This window comes from Cherax quadricarinatus, chromosome 67 (assembly GCF_038502225.1).
Source record: "Cherax quadricarinatus isolate ZL_2023a chromosome 67, ASM3850222v1, whole genome shotgun sequence".
Taxonomy (NCBI): Eukaryota; Metazoa; Arthropoda; class Malacostraca; order Decapoda; family Parastacidae; genus Cherax; species Cherax quadricarinatus.
In genome coordinates, this window is record NC_091358.1 from 6,710,012 (window position 1) to 6,734,363 (window position 24,352).

Here is a 24,352-nt window from a genome sequence, read left to right on the forward strand (position 1 = left end):
TGAGCAAAATATTATGACAAACTTTATTACACATATTCACATGATGAGGCGATAGATTATAACATTTCTGAAATGCACGAACAAAAATAACTATATATTAAATATTTTCCCAGGTGTTCATGACAAGTTCTTACAATGGCTGCTTAAAAATCTTTCACTAAAGACCATTTTAAAAATAAAAATTTATGATTTTAATGTTATAAATGAATGATAAGGTGCAGAGCAAATTTCACCTCAAATAATCGTAGAACTTGATTCATCACTTTAGATATCTATAAATGGATTTGACAGCTGCAAAATATATAAAACTATATACAAAATAACATATGTATTCAAATGACAACCCAACAAGATTTATCAGTGTTAATTGGCCTGTTTAGTAATGGAGTCTTTAACACACTTTTTATTCCTTTATTTAAAAAAATGGACAACAGTTAAATATATTAATTGATTCTAAATACAACTGAAAGTAAAAAATAGTGCCCAAGGGATACCAGAATATTTTTTTTTAAAAAGAGGATACAGCACTTGAATCATTTTATTTTTAGGTGACAATTGCAAGTGCATCAACCTCTTAAAGGCCACAATAACACAAGAATGAATTCAGAACATATTCAAAATTGTTCAGATTATCATAAAGTACTGTACTATACGTATCTTTATATGAGCAATGGTATGATGCACTTGGCAGCATTCTTATGCCTTTCAATAATATGTACATAAAACACTATCATACATTATACACACAAATTATCTTCAGCCATAACACAAGGTAGGCTGAGGATGCAACTGGAGGTCAACAGATGACATTGCTTGAATGTAACAGTATCCAACCCATTTTTTAATAAAAGTTTACACTAGCCTACTGATTCTTTCCTTAATTAGCATAATTTAAAACAATACTATACCACTGTTCTCACAAAATTTTCCTTTCATTAATACAATCAGTCAAATTGGTTTCCGAGACGGGACTGAGATTAGTGTATAGAGTACATGTATACTATGTCATTTACTGAAGACTGACTTAGTCAGCATTGGAAAAATCGGAGGCAAGTAACCACAGTATGGGTGAAAGACTGTGCCATATGTGCAAATGTCTGAAGCCTCAGTAAAAAAATTAAAGTTTTATAATAATTTTCTACTACATTACAGACCCAATTATATGCTTATTAATTTTGGCAAGGTTTTCAAACCATATTCAATTACTCTATGTTCAGATGACAGCCATTCTAAATTTTTATTGTCTTACCTAGAAAATATGTAAATGCATGAACAAAGCAAAAGATTCAAATTTTTTTTTCTTTAGTAAGAGTTGACACAAATATAAAATATGTAATCTGCTGTCTACAAATAGTACTGTACACAAATTATTCTAATATGGCTTACATCTTTGTTATAAATATTTTCCACATTCACAATGTTGTTTAAAATGATTTAAGTAACTTTGATATACTAGTCAAGAAAAGATTTTCAATCAGATAACAATGTTTTAATAACAATTTGCAATAAGTTACAACGGACAATTAATTTTAGAAATTCACAGACATGCATCAAGATGTAGAATGTGTCTCAACGGATTAATTACAAAATGAGGACATACAATAGGAAAACCAAGGATCACTGCAGGTCCTGAAACTAAATGTGAGTTCACCTGAAACCAAATCTGACTGGAATCTATCACAGACTTGAGTAATAAACCATTAAGATATCAATACAGGCTGAGGTAGCCTGATAATGAAAATAAATACATGTATTACAATTATCATTTAAAGACAAAAATTAGTTACCAGAAAAAGGATGACATGAAGCGCTCTTATTAGTTTCTTGTTAGGTTCGTACTAGTTTAATAGCTACCATAAAACTGCCACACAAGTGTTTAATACTAATCAATGATGACAAATACAGCAAATGTAAGGAAATTCAATTAATTTTTGTATCAAAAACAAACAAGATGAGAGTTAATAGTTTTTTGGAAAAAATCATAACATTACTAATACACATGCCTATCTGACATTCATGACTGAACCTAGGTCTTCCTATACTTAACCCTGAGGTGAATTTAACTTCTTATAACTCATTAAATTTAATTTAGTCCTTTCTATATACAATAACCGAGTGAATTGGGAGCTTTCCCTAAATGCCAACCAGTCACACCTAGGTCTTCCTATACCTGATACGTGGTAATAATAAGTCTACATCTTCCTGTAACCAATCACACCCACTGTAGGTCTTCCTTAAACTGATACCCAGGGATGCACCCACATCTTCCTGTAACCAATCACACCAAGGTCTTCTGAAATCAGAGGCAACTGAGATAAGCCTACATCATTCTACACCTGACATCCATGATCTATTATGCATTTTTAGAAAATCTCAACATTACTACATAAAATCATTAAATATGGCACGACAGTAACAAATAAACCAATTTTTGGAATATTAAATTTCTGTGGCCCATACAGGAGAAAATGTGATTATGGAAGTTAACACCTGGTAGGGGATGGCCTTGCCTGACAGTTTAAAATTTTATTTTAATGCAGCATAGCAAGCTAAAAGGTATCTCTGTATTTTAACTTTCATTTCATTATTAGTGAAAGTTTCAAATATGCTACTTATTATTGAATTCTGAATCTTTTCTAAACATGTACTTCACCAAAATACATCTACATAACCCCTGCACATTCAAGCACAAAACATTCTGTTTTTAGTATACCTCGATGAGAAAAAACTATTTTCAATTATTCAATGCATATGTAATAGTAAAGTAACTGAAAAGGTACATGTACTGTGTATGTACTATATGCCTATAATTTCTTTGATCAAGGTAGATTTTGGAAATTATCATTCAATGTTAGAGCAAGTATAACATACCCAAATGTTACCAAAGAAATCATAATAATCACTAATGCTATCATGTAATAAAAATTCTGGCTGAACACACTAGGACAGTAATTATGTACAACTGCATTACTTTCAACACATTTTCCTGACAAACTGAATTGTACTTCAAAACAAATATTATTTATGGGGCAAGTGACAAAATTTTCTAGCAAAGAGTCCTTGATTACCAACTAAGATGAACTATACCAAAACCTAGCATTAGGCAAGCTGCTGCACAGTACACAGTACATCACATTCTCAAGTACTTCTCTGCTACCTATATAATTTGCAATGTATTCACTGAATTATTTTTGGGTAATAAACTGTCCATTTAAGAAAAATAATTGTGAAGGTATTACCTATTCATGAACAGCATTTATATGAAGAATAAACAGAATTAGTAAAGGAGTACAGTACCTGCCAGAAAAATATAATTACATTTTTCTTATACTGTACATAAATTAGGAACAGTCACTAATAATGGCTGACTTATTGGCAGGATGGCTTCAGGTGATAAAGTCAAGTTGATTGTTACTGCAAGCATATGGTGGGTTTGGAAAGTGAGCCCTGAGCACCACAATAGAAAGACAAAACTGATAACTTCTGAACTACATTTTCCTTGGAACATTAAGGAAATACTCTAGTTACTGTATGTACACACGCACATTCACATGCTTACGCTCATGCACATATTTACTATTAGACAAAGAGAATTTCTTGTAGGTGTATTTATTAGGCTGTACAAATTGTGTGAATATTTTCTGATTGAAGGTAGAGGTGTGATGAAGATGTATCTGGAAGATGTAAAATATTTGAAGGAAATGTACAAACCTTAAAGAGTAACATATAAAATGGGCTAAGTTGGTATGCATGGATGCACTCTAGCAAATTATAAAATATGCAAAAGTTAGCAAAATCGGTCATTAATTACAATGTATCTTGACAGGTTCCAGGAGTGTCACACACTGTGTTTCACATGTCTTAAGCAATTCTAATAACACTATTTTTTTTTTTAATAAATACACTTTCCTAATAAACAGTACTAAAGGCAGATTTTAAAATGGTATTTTAGAGTTAAATAATAAGCAAAATCTAACTACAGTACTGCAAAAGTTATATTTGATAGAAAACATTAGTGAAGTTATTGAAACATCTACAAAAATGTTAAGTGAAAATGGCCAATGAGGCAAAAAAATGAACATAAGAATTACCACTAAATATAGTAGCAGTGGCATCTCTTAAACTGATTTAACACAAAACTGTTGAAAGATAAATTCTGTGATGATTTTATACTAAGTATGTACTACTGGGTTGTAACATCCAGCCTATATATATCATCAATATCTCTAGTAGATAGACTCACCAAGTATCTAAACTATTACTCAATGCATACACACGTACAAACACGCATGCACACATCAACACTGGCACACAGACCTCTGTCCGTGCACACACACAAACACACACACAAACACACACACACACACACACATACAAACACACACACATACAAACACACACACACACAAACATACAAACACACACGCACATACACACAAACCTACATACACAAACACACCTACCTTACCTAGTCAGGTTGAGTTAAGGGAAATATACTGCAAGGAAAGACAAAGGCCTTCTATATATGGAAGAACAAGTAATAAGATAAGGATTGACTTTACCAGAGAAGTAACTAGAAGAGGACATGGAAACTATACAGCCAGACAAGCCAGAGGTGTATGAAAACACTTTTTAAACATAATATTGGAATGAATTGAACAGATACAATGAAGATGAACTCCATACAGGAGTTCAGAATTATGACAAATCCATTTCACTTCAATCAAAGGTTAAGAGCCAGTATCAAAACCTAGATTTCACCTCCAGCCTTGCAAAGCCAAATAGGAAATTAAACACACACACATAATATCCAAGAAGTATGCCAGATTAGTGTCTGAGTTATAGGAAATATGCTAAAAAGACAGAATACAAGAGCTAGGTCTGTCTCAGTAACAACAAAGAACATGAAGTACAAAAAGGCACAATACCGTGACTGGAACAATACACAAATAACCCGCACATATGAGAGAGAAGCTTACAATGATGTTTTGGTCCAACTTGCACCATTTATGTCTCACGCCGAACCGAGACGCCATCATAAGCTTCTCTCTCCTATGTGCAGCTTGTGTAAAGATCATAAAAGCATATTATTGGGGCATAAAATACTCCAGGACATAAACAGGGATAGGCTCCTTATCAGGAATGAACAAGAACAAGAGGGCATGGATGGAAATTACACACCCAAATGATCCACAAGAGTATGAGAAAATGCTTCAACATAAGAGTAATATGAAGTGGAAAATGACATAATGGAAGCTATCAAATATGGAGGGGTTCAAAAAGAAGTATGAAGGTTAATTTACCTCAATCGGCTAGACATTAAAAGGCATGATCAAAAGCTATAGCTAACCCCCTGCAAAGTCAAACAGGTTACCGACACTCCTATACAGAGTGGTGAGAAACTAGTGATCGACTTCAAAATAGCCTTCAGATATAATGGTGTAGAAAAAAAAAAAAGTGTTGCAACATACTGTACTTTAGAAGGATATTGGAATCTGTAGCAGTCATGTTGTGGATGCCCCTATAAATACCTGTAGACAAGATAAAATAAAAAGATATACAACAAAATGGCTCTCAGACCCAAAAGAAAAGTATGAAAAAACACGGAAAATGACCTTTGGAAGTTAGTTAAATATTTTTTAGCACCATCAACAGGAAGAACTAGAAGCTATAACTGAACAATAAGAAAAATAGTAGTGCTAAAAATTACTAAAGATATATAATCATTTTTTCACAAATATAGTAAAATATTGGAATGGGATTCAAAATGTGGTAATACTGTATGTGCAACCACTGGAAACCTTAAAAATATATGACAAATTAACCCGTAAACGGTCTAAACGTATATATACGTTTTTTCAACATTTGAAAGTATGTAAAAAAAGTAGATATTCTTTTTTCTTTTTTACATTTGAAAATGTGTAAAAAACTTTGATCTACTTTTTTTTTTTGTTATATTTGAAAATATGTAAAAAAAAACATAGACCTACTTTTGGAGCACTATGTATGTGAATGTAGATCTGCTTGGACCGTTTACGGGTTAAACACTGGTCATAAGATAATACCAACATCTCTCACTAATGGGTCATTCTCATTCTCTGTCTCTCTCTCTCTCATTCTCTCTCTCTCTCTCATTCTCTGTGTCTCTCATTCTCTGTCTCTCTCATTCTCTGTCTCTCTCATTCTCTGTCTCTCTCATTCTCTGTCTCTCTCATTCTCTCTCTCTCTCATTCTCTCTCTCTCTCTCTCTCTCTCATTCTCTCTCTCTCTCTCTCTCTCTCTCATTCTCTCTCTCTCTCTCTCTCATTCTCTCTCTCTCTCTCTCATTCTCTCTCTCTCATTCTCTCTCTCTCTCATTCTCTCACTCTCTCTCTCTCTCTGTCTCTCTCTCTCTCTCACACACACACACACACACACACACACACATGTAAGAAATGTACATTTGTTTCTGATCCAATATGTGGATTGATACATCAGACATGATTAACATAAACAGGTCAAACAAAAGCAATCATGTCTTTATAAATGATGGGACAAAAGTACAGTATATATCAAGGCACTCTTCCAATTTGTTCAATATATATGGCAAAAAATTCTTATCAGCACTATATATATATATATATAAGAAATTACTGGCAAAAGTCAATATTTAAACACATGACTTAAAAATAATATTTTAAGTTTCTAGACCTAAACATCTTGACAACTAATCTATAGTAGTGGAATACATACTTTCTCCATTCCAAATTTATCATATTAAGATCAGCTGTTGACCCTAACAAAATGCAACAATTTCAGTATTGCTCAATGTTTCATCTTCAATACATGAACATTGCTGAAAAGGTTCAATATGTTTAAAAGCACCTGATCTAAATCTTAATGGCCATGACTCCTCTTCTTGCTCATCAAACTTAACCAAGTTAGAGACATGAAGAAATTATCACACACTTCTTTGGTTTAAAGCCCTTTGTTTTGCAAAATATGTATAAGAATATAAAATCTCAAATGTGGAAAACATGTAATAATCAAATGTAATGAAATCTTTGAAAATACAACCCTAAAATTACAAATGTAATAAAAATCTAAAATGTCTAATTTTTTTTCAATAAAAAGTGTCACAGACATGATACTCTAGTACTCAAGTTTAGCATGTCACTAATATATACTATAATCTAATTTTTCAGCAGAACTGGTCAAGTTTAGCATGTCACTAATATATATAATAATCTAATTTTTCAACTATTTCTTTGTATTATGAGTACTTTAAATATTACTGAACTGTTAAAATGCTAGGCATACACAAGGCCTTAAAACAATCTTTAAATTTTCTGACAAAAAAAAAACTTGGTGGAGTATTAAAAAAAAAAAAATTAGCACAGGAAGACTAGCATACCAAAAGACCATGTACACACTGTATTTTACTTGAAACAAAATAGCCAATTTATAAGAAGCCTCAACCCCTGCCAATGGATTCTACTATTGGCATCAGGCAAATCTTCAGTCAGGTATTCATGAAAGGACGGAATTTCCAAACTCGCTAGCTGAAAACCAACAAAAAAGGAACCTTCAATCTCCACAAATACTTAACTGCTGTATTTTACAAGTATTGGCAATGTCTAAAATACAAAGGATAATGCATCAATACTGTACCAGTACCTAATACCAAGGACGGTACTGACCAGAACTAGCAAATCGTAAGTTCAAATAATACTAATACATATAGCAAAAGCATGAAATGAGAATTTAACAATAAATGTCTGTTAGCTCATTCTACTCACAGTAGAAAAGTTTAGTATTAAATTGAGAGGTCATTTTTTTTTTTTTTTCAACAAGTCGGCCGTCTCCCACCGAGGCAGGGTGACCCAAAAAAGAAAGAAAATCCCCAAAAAGAAAATACTTTCATCATCATTCAACACTTTCACCACACTCACACATTATCACTGCTTTTGCAGAGGTGCTCAGAACACAACAGCTTAGAAGCATATACGTATAAAGATACACAACATATCCCTCCAAACTGCCAATATCCCAAATCCCTCCTTTAAAGTGCAGGCATTGTACTTCCCATTTCCAGGACTCAAGTCCGACTATATGAACATAACCGGTTTCCCTGAATCCCTTCACTAAATATTACCCTGCTCACACTCCAACAGATCGTCAGGTCCCAAGTATCATTCGCCTCCATTCACTCCTATCTAACACGCTCATGCATGCTTGCTGGAAATCCAAGCCCCTAGCCCACAAAACCTCCTTTACCCCCTTTCGAGGACGACCCCTACCCCTCCTTCCTTCCCCTATAGATTTATATGCTTTCCATGTCATTCTACTTTGATCCATACTCTCTAAATGACCAAACCACCTCAACAACCCCTCTTCTGCCCTCTGACTAATGCTTTTATTAACTCCACACCTTCTCCTAATTTCCACACTCCGAATTTTCTGCATAATATTTACACCACACATTGCCCTTAGACAGGACATCTCCACTGCCTCCAACCGTCTCCTCGCTGCTGCATTTACCACCCAAGCTTCACATCCATATAAGAGTGTTGGTACTACTATACTTTCATACATTCCCTTCTTTGCCTCCATAGATAACGTTTTTTGACTCCACATGTACCTCAACGCACCACTCACCTTTTTTCCCTCATCAATTCTATGATTAACCTCATCCTTCATAAATCCATCCGCCGACACATCAACTCCCAAGTATCTGAAAACATTCACTTCTTCCATACTCCTCCTCCCCAATTTGATATCCAATTTTTCTTTATCTAAATCATTTGATACCCTCATCACCTTACTCTTTTCTATGTTCACTTTCAACTTTCTACCTTTACACACATTCTCAAACTCATCCACTAACCTTTGCAATTTTTCTTTAGAATCTCCCATAAGCACAGTATCATCAGCAAAAAGTAACTGTGTCAATTCCCATTTTGAATTTGATTCCCCATAATTTAATCCCACCCCTCTCCCAAACACCCTAGCATTTACTTCTTTTACAACCCCATCTATAAATATATTAAACAACCATGGTGACATTACACATCCCTGTCTAAGACCTACTTTTACTGGGAAGTATTCTCCCTCTCTTCTACACACCCTAACCTGAGCCTCACTATCCTCATAAAAGCTCTTTACAGCATTTAGTAACTTACCACCTATTCCATATACTTGCAACATCTGCCACATTGCTCCTCTATCCACTCTATCATATGCCTTTTCTAAATCCATAAATGCGATAAAAACTTCCCTACCTTTATCTAAATACTGTTCATATATATGCTTCAATGTAAACACGATCTACACATCCCCTACCCACTCTGAAGCCTCCCTGCTCATCCGCAATCCTACATTCTGTCTTACCTCTAATTCTTTCAATTATAACCCTACCGTATACTTTTCCTGGTATACTCAGTAAACTTATTCCTCTATAATTTTTACAATCTCTTTTGTCCCCTTTCCCTTTATATAAAGGGACTATACATGCTCTCCGCCAATCCCTAGGTACCTTCCCCTCTTTCATACATTTATTAAACAAAAGTACCAACCACTCCAACACTATATCCCCCCTGCTTTTAACATTTCTGTCATGATCCCATCAGTTCCAGCTGCTTTACCCCCTTTCATTCTACGTAATGCCTCACGTACCTCCACTACACTTACATTCTGCTCTTCTTCACTCCTAAAAGATGGTATACCTCCCTGGCCAGTGCATGAAATTACCGAAAAGAAAATTTAGAACTAGTAAGCACAAGGAAAAAGACGCAAGTATATGTTACAAACCTTTATCGGGGACATTTTACTCCAATATACGTAGTACAGTGAAACATGTAAGTGAACAGTATTTAGATAAGGCTAAAGAGGTCTTTGTGGCATTTATGGATTTGGAAAAAGCGTATGACAGGGTGGATAGGGGGGCAATGTGGCAGATGTTGCAAGTGTATGGTGTAGGAGGTAGGTTACTGAAAGCAGTGAAGAGTTTTTACGAGGATAGTGAGGCTCAAGTTAGAGTATGTAGGAAAGAGGGAAATTATTTCCCAGTAAAAGTAGGCCTTAGACAAGGATGTGTGATGTCACCGTGGTTGTTTAATATATTTATAGATGGAGTTGTAAGAGAAGTAAATGCGAGGGTCTTGGTAAGAGGCGTGGAGTTAAAAGATAAAGAATCACACATAAAGTGGGAGTTGTCACAGCTGCTCTTTGCTGATGACACTGTGCTCTTGGGAGATTCTGAAGAGAAGTTGCAGAGATTGGTGGATGAATTTGGTAGGGTGTGCAAAAGAAGAAAATTAAAGGTGAATACAGGAAAGAGTAAGGTTATGAGGATAACAAAAAGATTAGGTGATGAAAGATTGAATATCAGATTGGAGGGAGAGAGTATGGAGGAGGTGAATGTATTCAGATATTTGGGAGTGGACGTGTCAGCGGATGGGTCTATGAAAGATGAGGTGAATCATAGAATTGATGAGGGGAAAAGAGTGAGTGGTGCACTTAGGAGTCTGTGGAGACAAAGAACTTTGTCCTTGGAGGCAAAGAGGGGAATGTATGAGAGTATAGTTTTATCAATGCTCTTATATGGGTGTGAAGCATGGGTGATGAATGTTGCAGCGAGGAGAAGGCTGGAGGCAGTGGAGATGTCATGTCTGAGGGCAATGTGTGGTGTGAATATAATGCAGAGAATTCGTAGTTTGGAAGTTAGGAGGAGGTGCGGGATTACCAAAACTGTTGTCCAGAGGGCTGAGGAAGGGTTGTTGAGGTGGTTTGGACATGTAGAGAGAATGGAGCGAAACAGAATGACTTCAAGAGTGTATCAGTCTGTAGTGGAAGGAAGGCGGGGTAGGGGTCGGCCTAGGAAAGGTTGGAGAGAGGGGGTAAAGGAGGTTTTGTGTGCGAGGGGCTTGGACTTCCAGCAGGCATGCGTGAGCGTGTTTGATAGGAGTGAATGGAGACAAATGGTTTTTAATACTTGACGTGCTGTTGGAGTGTGAGCAAAGTAACATTTATGAAGGGGTTCAGGGAAACCGGCAGGCCGGACTTGAGTCCTGGAGTTGGGAAGTACAGTGCCTGCACTCTGAAGGAGGGGTGTTAATGTTGCAGTTTAAAAACTGTAGTGTAAAGCACCCTTCTGGCAAGACAGTGATGGAGTGAATGATGGTGAAAGTTTTTCTTTTTCGGGCCACCCTGCCTTGGTGGGAATCGGCCAGTGTGATAAAAAAAAAAAAAAAAAAAATACGTAGTAGGCTGGTAGACAGCAACCACCCAGGGAGGTACTACCGTCCTGCCAAGTGAGTGTAAAACAAAAGCCTTTAATTGTTTTACATGATGGTGGGATTGCTGGTGTCCATTTTTCTGTCTCATGAACATGCAAGGTTTCAGGTACGTCTTGCTACTTCTACTTACACTTAGGTGACACTACACATACATGTACAAGCATATATATATACACACCCCTCTGGGTTTTCTTCCATTTTCTTATTAGTTCTTGTTCTTGTTTATTTCCTCTTATCTCCATGGGGAAGTGGGCCACCCTGTCTTGGTTGGATGCGGCCGGTTCAGTGAGGAAAAAAAAAAAAAAATTTACTCCAAGCAGAGCTGCAGCAAGTAAAAGTTCTGCTTAGAGTGAAATGTTCAAACGAAGGATTGTTCTACATACTAGTATCTCTATCACTATACTTGGTGTCACACCCTCTAACCAAACTGGAGAGCAATGAAATTTCAACACAATAAGAATAACAGTAAGCCTAGGAAGGAGAAAAAAAAAAAACTTTCAAAAGCCAAAATATAGCAGAAAGGATAAAACAAAAATAAAACACCTCCAAAAGAAAAATGATAAGAAAAAGGATCCAGAGAAGGGTATTAAGGAAAGCTGTAATGTTAATGTACAGAAATAGACAAAAAATAAGAGAGAGAGAGGAAAGGCTACAATAGCTGAAGATGACAAGATTGTAGTTCAGAGAACTCGATCCCAGAGGAAAAGAAAGCTCTTTGTGTTGGATAACAATAATAGTGATGAGGATTCTGTCATAATTTGCATGTCAGATACGAATGATGATGATAGCGACCTGGCAATAGTGATGAGTCATAGATGTTGAAAAGCATAAGTAATAATAATGTAAGATGTAGAAGAAAACCTAAGAAGAGAGGGAGAAATTCAGAAATCACTAACAAAAGAAGAAAAGATGGATAGTAAAAAGAAAACTGTACCAAAAGAAAAAAAAACATATAGAAGCAGAATACAAAAAGTAAACAGTAATGTTACCTCACAAAAACAGACTAAGACTAAGAAAGCAAAGTCTACAAAAGCACTTCAGAATATCAAAACAGCAGACAGAAAGGCCAATAAAGTCAATGGCAAAGAAATTACAAAGGAAAATCCCAAACTTAAAGATAATGAAGTATAACTGCAAAGCGAGGCACCCTCAAATACCTGCTACAGAGAGAAGAATATTTGAAGGCAAAGGCAAAAGAAATTGAAGCAGATGACTTTTTTGATGGGGATGAGATATTTAAAAGAAAGAAAAATAAGCTAAGTAATCTTCTTGTTGCATTCTCACTTATCAAGACTCCACAAAGCAAGGGTAAAAAGATGCCCGACACAATCATTACTCCACGAACTGGGCTAATGAGTCAGCTGGCAGTTGTGGCTCCCTCCACAAGCTTCCTACCAAGTATCTCTGGAAGTCACGTTTCATCAGCAGCATCCCAATATGAGGAAACCACAAGGCATTAGGAAGGCCCTATATAATAGCATGATTTCTGAAAGTTCTGCAATGGATAAGAAAAAGAATCTTCCATTGCTTGAGCTTCCAAATTTTCCTGAAGTTCCTGATACCAATGGAAATGACTAACTTTGGTGATTATTTCAATGTGTCTAATAATGGAATGCACATTGAATAAAACCATTGGGATCCATGATGTTTAAGGTAGATTCAAGATGAGATTAGGCAGCCTGCAGTTTTTTCCATCAGGAGTTCTCAGCATCACATATCTGTGATTCCTTTTAAGACATAGCATATTGCATAATCAACAAATAATGCTATAAAATTCTCCCCGTGTTTTCAATTCAGTATTGTATATACAGTTTTGTGATATGTCCTGTACTGAGAATCAGTTCCAGTATTTTGTTTATGTTGGTAATTAATACATAATACTTAACCTCTAGGTAGTAGGTTGGTAGACATCAACCGCCCAGAGAGGTACTACCATCCTGCCAAGCGAGTGTAAAACGAAACCCTCTGGGTTTTCTATTTTCTTACTAGTTCCTCTTCTTGTTTATTTCTGCTTATCTCCATGGAGAAGTGGAACAGAATTCTTCCTCCATAATCCATGCTTGTCGTAAGAGGCAACTAAAATGCCGGGAGCAAGGGGCTAGTAACCCTTCTCCTGTATGTATTACTAAATTTAAAAGGAGAACCTTTTGATTTTCTTTTTGGGTCACACTGCCTCAGTGGGATATGGCCAGTGCATTGAAAGAAAGAATAATAATAACAACAGAATTTTTAATATTATTAAAAAGCAAGCAAACACAAACAAAAGTTGACAAACTAAAACTGCTTGTTAAGAGAAAATATGGAAAGTATACATTAAATTTATATATACATCTTTCCATCTTTCTGGAAAGACCGTAATTGGATGAATGATGGTGAGTGTTTTTCCATCTTTGGTTCACTTGGCAGAAGATGACCATCGAGTTATAAAAAAATTTATATCTCTAATGCAAGAGCAGCAAGCGAATATGACAGACCACATGTGACATTCACTTAATAATCTTGCAAGCTGTCTGTATAAGAATAGAAATTTCAGACAATTAAAATTTTCATCCAATTATGTGTAGTGTACAAAGGGCATGGAATATAGGTACATACAGTGGACCCCCGGTTTACGATTAGCTCCCAATGCGACCAATTATGTAAGTGCATTATGTAAGTGAGTTTGTATGTGTATGTTTGGGGGTCTGAAATGGACTAATCTAATTCACAGTATTCCTTATGGGAACAAATTCGGTCAGTACTGGCACCTGAACATACTTCTGGAATGAAATAATATCGTAAACCGGGGGTCCACTGCATTTATAGTCTGATGAATTGACAAAAAAAAAAAAAAAAAAAAAAAAAGTGGGTGGGTGGTGGATTGAGGGTTCTGTGGAGACAAAGTACTTCATCCATGGAGGCAAAAAGGAAATTTGTATCAAAGTATTCTGTTACCAGCACTGTTGTATGGGTGTGAAGCACAGGTTTTGAATACTGCAGCAAGGAGAAGACTGGAGGCAGTAGAGATATCAGGGTTTGGAGATTAGGTGGTGTGGAGTAACCAAAGGAATTATTCAGAGGGCTGAGGAGGGATGGTTGAGGTGGTCTGGACATTTAAAGTGTATAGATATGGGTTGGAGGGAAGGAGGGGTGAGGCTCATCCTAAGAAGAGTTGGAGGGAGGAGGGCATAGGCATCCAACAGGTTTATGTAAGCACGTTAAGTTGGAGTGGAAGCAAGTGGTTTTTATGATTTGGAGTGCTGTTGGAATATGAGCAAGGTAACATTTATGAAAGGATTCAGGGAAACAGGTTAGCCAAGCTTGAGTTCAGGAGGTGGGAAATATAGTGCCTGCACTCTGAAGGAGGAGTGGAGATACTGCAGTTTGGAAGGCCATCTACACTGTAATGTCAACATGCTTCTGAAAAGACAGTGATTTGAGCATGTGACAGTTAAAGTGTTTTCTTCTTTGTTCAGTCACCCTACCTCAGTGGGAGACAACCACTTAGTTGAAAGAAAATTATTTATATTTAGAGTTTGCTCAAAGGAGAAATTAATTTCTTAATTTTAAGGGCATTTTGATTTTCCGAGTAAGGTGGACAGGAAGCAAATGAGCAAAGCTAAATTTAAAAGGGCACACAAGGATTTAAAAAGCTAAAATACTGAGATACAAAGGAAAAAAATCAATTATTATTACTGCAGAATTATTTTTTCACAAAATGCGTTCAACCCGTATGGGTCATAAAGTGCCCCAAGGATAAGGGTAGCTACTGGCAAAGGAGAATAGAGCAAGAAATGAGCTAATATCAAAAGTCAAACTTAACTTAATAAATATGTTTCAATCGAAAAGTCAAAGAGTGTATATACTGACAGCAGAGCATTTTAAAAGGAGAAAAGGCAAAGTGAGAGTATCCAGGCACTGAAAAGCAGACTTTAAATTAATTCTATGTGCTCTTTGATAAATAGTACAATAAATAAAGAGGAGTGACTCAATGGGACCTGATAAAGCAGAAAGATGGAACAGCAATAAAAATGTAAAATTTTGTCCTATCATAACTCCAGTACACCTGTTAATATTAGGATGTGTAAATAAACAATATGTACAATGGACTGGTAATTTTGGTTGTAGATATACAAGTATTGGGCTGTTCGTAAGTGCTATTCATTTTAAGTACTAAAACTTTCCGATTCTGCTATGGTCATGATGCAGCATCCTAGGTATGTAAAGTCCTGGTATATGTCACAATTATCTTGAGTACCATGAGGCGGAGACTATCATCAAACTATCACATACAATATATAATTTTGAGCATAAAATGATCTTAAAGTATACACAGTATATATTCTTTTTTCCACAAACTATTCCTCATCATACCAGGACAGTAATTTCAAGTAACTGCAATACAACTGGAAATAATCTGCATATGATTTGTGATGTTTCTCTTCATAATGAAAAAATTGCAAATATTGTCTGGTAATGTACAACACTTCACAGAAGCTGTGCCTCTTAGAGAAACAATATTTACAGGCCTACGTGCAAATAGGTAACAAGACCCTACATACAAAAGCATGTCAATTACAAAGAAAACACGTTCACCAACCAATATAAATCCTACACATCATTGAATTTCTCCAGAGACTCTCGTAGCCGGTCAGTGATCTGGAAAGAAAATGCAAAATAAAATAATCATACAGAAAAGCAATACTGTCCTTAAAATCTACTCTGAAAAGAAGAGTGATCGAGAGAATGATGGTAAAACCCTTTTTTTTTTCTTGAAACATGCTGGCCATCTCCCACCAAGGCAGAATAACCTGAAAAACAAACACTTTCACCATCATTCACACTTTCACTGTTTTGCCAGAGATGTGCAGCTGCAACAGTGTAGATGTCACTCTAAACAGCCAATATCCCAAACCCCTCCTTTAAAGTGCAGGCAATTATTATTATTATTATTAACAGGGAGGTATACCATCTTTTAGGAGTGAAGAAGAACAGAATGTAAGTGTGGGGGAAGTACGTGAGGCATTACTTAGAATGAAAGGGGGTAAAGCAGCTGGAACTGATGGGATCATGACAGAAATGTTAAAAGCAGGGGATGATATAGTGTTGGAGTGGTTGGTACTTTTGTTTAATAAATGTATGAAAGAGGGGAAGGTACCTAGGGATTGGCAGAGAGCGTGTATAGTCCCTTTACATAAAGGGAAGGGGGACAAAAGAGATTGTAAAAATTATAGAGGAATAAGTTTACTGAGTATACCAGGAAAAGTGTAAAGTAGGGTTATTATTGAAAAAATTAGAGGTAAGACAGAATGTAGGATTGCGAATGAGCAAGGAGGTTTTAGAGTGGGTAGGGGATGTGTAGATCAAGTGTTTACATTGAAGAATATATGTGAACAGTATTTAGATAAAGGTAGGGAAGTTTTTATTGCATTTATGGATTTAGAAATGGCATATGATAGAGTGGATAGGGGAGCAATGTGGCAGATGTTGCAAGTATATGGAACAGGTGGCAAGTTACAAAATGCTGTAAAGAGTTTTTATGAGGATAGTGAGGCTCAGGTTAGGGTGTGTAGAAGAGAGGGAGACTACTTCCCAGTAAAAGTAGGTCTTAGACAGGGATGTGTAATGTCACCATGGTTGTTTAATATATTTATAGATGGGGTTGTAAAAGAAGTAAATGCTAGGGTGTTCGGGAGAGGGGTGGGATTAAATTATGGGGAATCAAATACAAAATGGGAATTGACACAGTTACTTTTTGCTGATGATACTGTGCTTATGGGAGATTCTAAAGAAAAATTGCAAAGGATAGCGGATGAGTTTGGGAGTGTGTAAAGGTAGAAAGTTGAAAGTGAACATAGAAAAGAGTAAGGTGATGAGGGTATCAAATGATTTAGATAAAGAAAAATTGGATATCAAATTGGGGAGGAGGAGTATGGAAGAAGTGAATGTTTTCAGATACTTGGGAGTTGACGTGTCGGCGGATGGATTTATGAAGGATGAGGTTAATCATAGGATTGATGAGGGAAAAAAGGTGAGTGGTGTGTTGAGGTATATGTGGAGTCAAAAAACGTTATCCTTGGAGGCAAAGAAGGGAATGTATGAAAGTATAGTAGTACCAACACTCTTATATGGGTGTGAAGCTTGGGTTGTGAATGCAGCAGCGAGGAGGTGGTTGGAGGCAGTGGAAATGTCCTGTCTAAGGGCAATGTGTGGTGTAAATATTATGCAGAAAATTCGGAGTGTGGAAATTAGGAGGTGTGGAGTTAATAAAAGTATTAGTCAGAGGGCTGAAGAGGGGTTGTTGAGGTGGTTTGGTCATTTTGAGAGAATGGATCAAAGTAGAATGACATGGAGAGCATTTAAATCTGTAGGAGAAGGAAGGCGGGGTAGGGGTCGTCCTCGAAAGGTTGGAAGGAAGGGGTAAGGGAGGTTTTGTGGGCGAGGGGCTTGGACTTCCAGCAGGCGTGCATGACCGTGTTCGATAGAAGTGAATGGAGACGAATGGTATTTGGGACCTGATGATCTGTTGGAGTGTGAGCAGGGTAATATTTAGTGAAGGGATTCAGGGAAACCGGTTATTTTTATATAGCTGGACTTGAGTCTTGGAAATGGGAAGTACAATGCCTGCACTCTAAAGGAGGGGTTCGGGATATTAGCAGTTTGGAGGGATATGTTGTGTATCTTTATACGTATATGCTTCTAAACTGTTGTGTTCTGAGCACCTCTGCAAAAACAGTGATTATGTGTGAGTGAGATGAGAGTGTTGAATGATGATGGAAGTATTTTCTTTTAGGGGATTTTCTTTCTTTTTGGGTCACCCTGCCTCGGTGGGAGATGGCCGACTTGTTGAAGAAAAAAAAAATAGATAAGCACTGCGGTAGGCCTATTGGCCCTGCTAGGCAGGTCCTACTCTCTCCAATCCATTCCCATTCATTTGTTCATCATGTAACCTCAATACACATTAATTAGTCTTTTATTTAAATACACCATCATTTCATTGCAAATTTTATTCAAACCAGTTATTAAAATAATCATTATAGAAATAAATTAATAACTATTAAATACTGAGTAATGAACTATGTAAACAAGACAAAAACAAAGCTTCAAAAAATGTATAAGGAATTGATTGCAGCTGCTGCAGTTCTAAACTTAATTATATCTATCAAGTTAAACCTAATCATATCAATAAAATTAAACCAAATCAATCTGTTACCTTCTGATAAAAGTTTATTTGCTCAGTAAGGAAGGAAGTCATGGCTTTCTTGAAGTCCCTTGTTCTCTCTTGATGGAAATGAGCCACTTCAGCATGAAGAGCATAAGCTATCGTATCTGATCGTCTCACCATAGGGGGAACTTGGTCGTAGTCCAGCCGTCCTTCATTGGCTTCCTTTTCAACTTGTCTTCTCTTTGCTATTGCTCCCTTAAAAAAAAAAATTACAATGGCCATCTTGCACCAGTGTAGAATGATTAAAAGAAGAAAATGCATTCACCATTCCTTATTCAATAGCTGTCTTGCCAGAAGTGTAAGGACACAATTCAATGACCCTCTGAACAGCAACATACCAAGCACCATACTTACCATTTCTTAGACTCTTAAATCCAGCTTACAGATCTATATATACGTATATATACATATATTTTTTTTTTCAACAAGTCGGCCGTCTCCCACAGAGGCAGGGTGACCAAAATAGAAAAAATCCCCACTCATACATAATCACTGTCTTTGCAGAGGTGCCCAGATACAACAGTTTAGAAGCATATAAAAAGATGTATAACATATCCCTCCAAACTGCCAATATCCCAAACCCCTCCTTTAAAGTGCAGGCATTGTATTTCCCATTTCCAATACTCAAGTCCAGCTATATAAAAATAACCCGTTTCCCTTCACTAAATATTACCCTGCTCACATTCCAACAGCTCGTCAGGTCCCAAAAACCATTCGTCTCCATTCGCTCCTATCTAACACGCTCACACATGCTTGCTGGAAGTCCAAGCCCCTCGCCCACAAAACCTACTTTACCCCCTCCCTCCAACCTTTTCGAGGACGACCCCTACCCCGCCTTCCTTCCCTTACAGATTTACACGCTCTCCAAGTGATTCTACTTTGATCAATTCTCTCTAAACGACCAAACCACCTCAACAACCATTCTTCAGCCCTCTGACTAATACTTTTATTAACTCCACACCTTCTCCTAATTTCTACACTCCGAATTCTCTGCATAATATTTACACCACACACTGCCCTTAGACAGGACATCTCCACTGCCTCCAGCCGCTTCCTCGCTGCAACATTTGCAACCCAAGCTTCACACCCATATAAGAGTGTTGGTACTACTATACTTTCGTACATTTCCTTCTTTGCCTCCAAGAATAACGTTTTTTTGTCTCCACAGATACCTCAACACACCACTCACCTTTTTTCCTTCATCAATTCTATGGTTACCCTCATCCTTCATAAACCCATCCGCTGACAAGTCAACTCCCAAATACAGTGGACCCTCATTTTTCGTAATTAATCCATTCCAGAGAGTGTGACTATTATCGAAATTGACGATTTGCGAATCCATTTTCCCCATGTGAAATAATGTATATCCAATTAATTCATTCCAGACACCCAGAAGTACCAACAAAACAATTTTTTTTACCTTAAAGGTAGATTTACATGCACAAGAGAATGAACATTCAACATGACAGTTACCTTTATTGAAGGCTGTTGTTGATGAATGGAAGACAGGGAGGAGGAGAGAGGGAAGAGAGGTTATTGTTTGGAAGGGGAATCCCCCTCTATAAGGACTCTAGGTCACTTCAGGGGTCACTTCCCTAGCTTAAATATAGATTTACATGCAGAAAAAATGCCAAATAAATGCAAAGCACTAATAAAATGTATAAATGAACATTTAACATCACACTTACCTTTATTGATGACTCTTGTTCATGTATGGCAGACGGGGCAGAGGGAGGGGAGGCAAGTTTATTGTTGGAGAATTTTTTTTTTTTTAACAAGTCGGCCATCTCCCACCGAGGCAGGGTGACCCAAAAAAAAAGAAAATCCCCAAAAAGAAAATACTTTCATCATCATTCAACACTTTCACCTCACTAACTATGGCTTATTTATCTATCACAATTCAACTAATATGACATAATAAACAATATTAATAATATAGAAACATAGAATATACTCTAGAATGAATAAAATAAGTCATTATGAATGTTACAAGAGGTGTTCAGTTGGTGTTGTTGGGTGTACAAGGGCCACTGAGAGCATAAGCCGTCCATAATGCTGGTGAAGCAGCAGCTGAGGCAGCGGTGTTTTCTGTAGCCCTATATAACTCCAACAACATTGGAGGAGTTAGTAGAATTGCTGAATCACTGAAAAAGGCACCCTCTACCACTATCACAACTGCTACCACCCTCTACCACCATCACTACCACCCTCTACCACTATCACTACCACCTTCTACCACTATCACTACCACCTTCTACCACCATCACTACCACCCTCTACCACTATCACAACTGCTACCACCCTCTACCACCATCACTACCATTCTCTACCACCACTACCACTATCAAAACTGCTACCACTATCAAAACTGCTACCACTATCAAAACTGCTACCACTATCAAAACTGCTACCACTATCAAAACTGCTACCACTATCAAAACTGCAACCACTTTCAAAACTGCTACCACTTTCAAAACTGCTACCACTCTATCACCACCACTTTCATATTTTTCTACAAACTTTTTCTTAAATTATGTGCGTTTCTCACATTCTTTACCAAAGGGCTAGCACTAGAAGCTTTCTTTGGAACTATGGTGACTTATTTAGCAGTTGCAAGCACTAAAACGAATGGAATATTATGAAATGTATCGTATGAATTTGTGGGATCATCTTCACTCACTGATAAACAATGGCACACTGGCTGGGAATGGAGTGTGAGGCGGCTCGGAGCTGTTGTTCGCATCCCAGATGAACGACTATTTGTGAGTCAAATGACAATTTGCGAGTCAATGTTTTGATGAAAAAAAGTTACGATTTCTGAAAATTATGACATTCGAGCCTTACGAAAAACGAGGGTTCACTGTATCTGAAAACATTTACTTCGTCCATACTCCCACTCTCCAATGTGATATCCAATTTTTCTTTATCTAAATCATTTGATACCCTCATCACCTTACTCTTATCTATGTTCACTTTCAACTTTCTACCTTTACCCTCCCCAACACGTTCACTAACCTTTGCAACTTTTCATTAGAATCTCCCATAAGCACAGTATCATCAGCAAAAAGTAACTGTGTCAACTCCCATTTTGTAGTTGATTCCCCATAATTTAATCCTACTCCTCTCCCCAACACTCTAGCATTTACTTCTTTTACAACTCCATCTATAAATATATTAAACAACCATGGTGACATTACACATCCCTGTCTAAGACCTACTTTTACCAGGAAGTAATCTCCCTCTCTCCTACACACCCTAACCTGAGCCTCACTTTCCTCATAAAAACTCTCTGCAGCATTTAGTAACTTACTACCTGTTCCATACACCTGCAGCATCTGTCACATTCCTCCCCTATCCACTATCATATGCCTTTTCTAAATCCATAAATGCAATGAAAACTTCCCTAACTTTATCTAAATACTGTTCACATATATGCTTCAATGTAAACACTTGATCTACACGTTTTTTTTTTCAACACGTCAATCGTCTCCCACCAAGACAGGGTGACCCAAAAAAGAAAGAAAATGTAAAATCTACAACCAATTTGTGATTTCAATAATGTACAAGTTCTGGTAAATATACAAAAATTCCAGATTAAAAAAAAAATGCCAACAATTTCATAATATTATACTGTATTTAACATGCTTGTTTAGCCCTTGTGGGAAGATAATAAAGACTCAAAATGCTAAAACTGGGTTAATGGAAATGGTTAACCTATACACATTTTTTTAACTGACGTTGATTATTCAATATAAAATTATGGTGAAAACCAAAATTAATACACAGATGATACAAGCAATGACACAAACCTTAGTTATAGAAATGACACTGGGAAAACCATCAATGAGACCTCGGTATTCAAAAAGAAGATGGCACAAGGGATCCCAGTCATGTTTTGGCTCTTCCTCAAATACAGTACCAATATCTGAATATGCTTCACTCATATGGTGAATGGCTTCTGTCAAACCAGGTGCACCTGTCATAAAATAAAAATTATTATATTTTTTATATTATCTAGGTAGTAGGTTGGTAGACAGCAGCCGCCCAGGGAGGTACTACCGTCCTGCCAAGTGAGTGTAAAACGAAAGCCCGTAATTGTTTTACATGATAGGATTGCTGGTGTCCATTTTTTGTCTCATAAACATGCAAGGTTTCAGGTACATCTTGCTACTTCTACTTGCACTTAGGTCACACTACACATACATGTACAAGCATATATATATACACACCCCTCTGGGTTTTCTTCTATTTTCTTACTAGTTCTTGTTCTTATTTATTTCCTCTTATCTCCACGGGGAAGTGGAACAGAATTCTTCCTCCGTAAGCTATGCATGTTGTAAGAGGCGACTAAAATGCCAGGAGCAAGGGGCTAGTAACCCCTTCTCCTGTATAAATTACTAAATTTAAAAAGAGAAACTTTTTTTTTTTTAGGGGGGGCCACCCTGCCTTGGTGGGATACTGCCGGTTTGTTGAAAAAAAAAAAATTATATTTTGTGCTAAATTATAATGCCCTGAAACTGGGCACACCATACATAAATTATAGCCCAGGAAAACAAAGCCACAAAGCACTATACACATACTGCTGCCCAAGAACTGGCATGACAAACATACAGTTGGTGGGTAAGAGCCATGCATATACACTAGTATATAAATTTCAGCAGATCCACTTCAGCAGCACCTATCATAAGTTATAATATCATAACATCTTATGTTATTATGCTCCAAATTTACAGGCAGCAAAAAATCTGTGAATAGTACTTTGTGCCTCGAAAATTAGATACACCTCATGGAATTTCTTGCAAGATTTTGTATTATCCCAGATTAATTATAAAACATGGCAGTTTATCTATGTCATAGATGTACAAATGGACTACTTAAGAGTCACACTTAACTGCACAAGAAAGTACAGCTTTAATTTAACAATGAAACACTTTATAAGATTAAAATTAAATTTATAGAAATCCACATTATTATTGTATTATTTTTAATACATTATCATCTGAACAACAAAAGTGCATTAATAATTAAGCATTATTATATAAACAATTATGACAGGTTTATATTAAGAGAGATTTAAAACACTGACTATATATATACTCACAGTTTGAAGGATCTGTATCAAAAGCTCTGCTAAGCTTAGAGAATGAATGAGAAATTTTATTATATTCCCTTTTAAAAGCTGTCTGATGCTTTTTGGCTTGGTCCATGCATGTGTTTTGGAGCAGTTTTACTGACTCGTCCAGATTGGAGAAGAAGCGATTGTAACCCTCAAGTTTGGCCTCTCTATAGAAAAGATGAAGATTAATAAATTATCAACATTAGTAAATGCAATTTTATCATATAAGAGTAATACAGTTTTATTACAAAATACTTTCCACAATTATTTTTTATCTGCGATGTTATAGTTTTCCACGTAGTTACACAGGCCATATGAGGTGTGCGGCAGAAAAGCCAAGGCCAAAATTTGAGTTAATGAAAGAATAGATTCCTTAATGCTTCATTTGTTTGTGGAAATATATATACATAGAATTTTCTGGTTGCCAAGTAGGTTCAGAGCCTTATAATAAAGTAAAGTAACTTGAGCTTCATAGCACCAATCTCCTCCCTGCCTGATTTTTCTCCACTGTTTGAATTAGGTACTGATTCTTTTCTGCTATGCAAATACCTATTATGTTGTACATTTAAATAAGAAAAAGTTTTGGAGTGAGATTAACAAGTTAAGGAAGCCTAGAGAACAAATGGATTTGTCAGTTAAAAATAGGAGAGGAGAGTTATTAAATGGAGAGTTAGAGGTATTGGGAAGATGGAGGGAATATTTTGAGTAATTGTTAAATGTTGATGAAGATAGGGAAGCTGTGATTTCGTGTATAGG

General features: G+C 36.5%; 1 protein-coding gene across 6 annotated transcripts in view; it reads right to left on the reverse strand.

Annotated features, from left to right (window-relative positions):
* SH3PX1 (sorting nexin 33-like protein SH3PX1) overlaps positions 1-24,352 on the reverse strand; it is a 108,756-nt gene continuing 84,404 nt past the window's right edge. For 5 of the 6 annotated variants that reach the window (XM_070099363.1, XM_070099367.1, XM_070099366.1 and 2 more), the window contains 4 exons: positions 23,582-23,763; positions 22,290-22,456; positions 18,469-18,675; positions 1-15,914 (listed from right to left, as the gene is read on the reverse strand). In XM_070099363.1, the coding sequence (XP_069955464.1) occupies positions 15,867-15,914; positions 18,469-18,675; positions 22,290-22,456; positions 23,582-23,763 (604 nt within the window). In that variant the 3' untranslated portion in view covers positions 1-15,866. The remainder of the gene's footprint in view (positions 15,915-18,468; positions 18,676-22,289; positions 22,457-23,581; positions 23,764-24,352) is intronic. The other variant, XM_070099365.1, reaches the window with a different exon arrangement.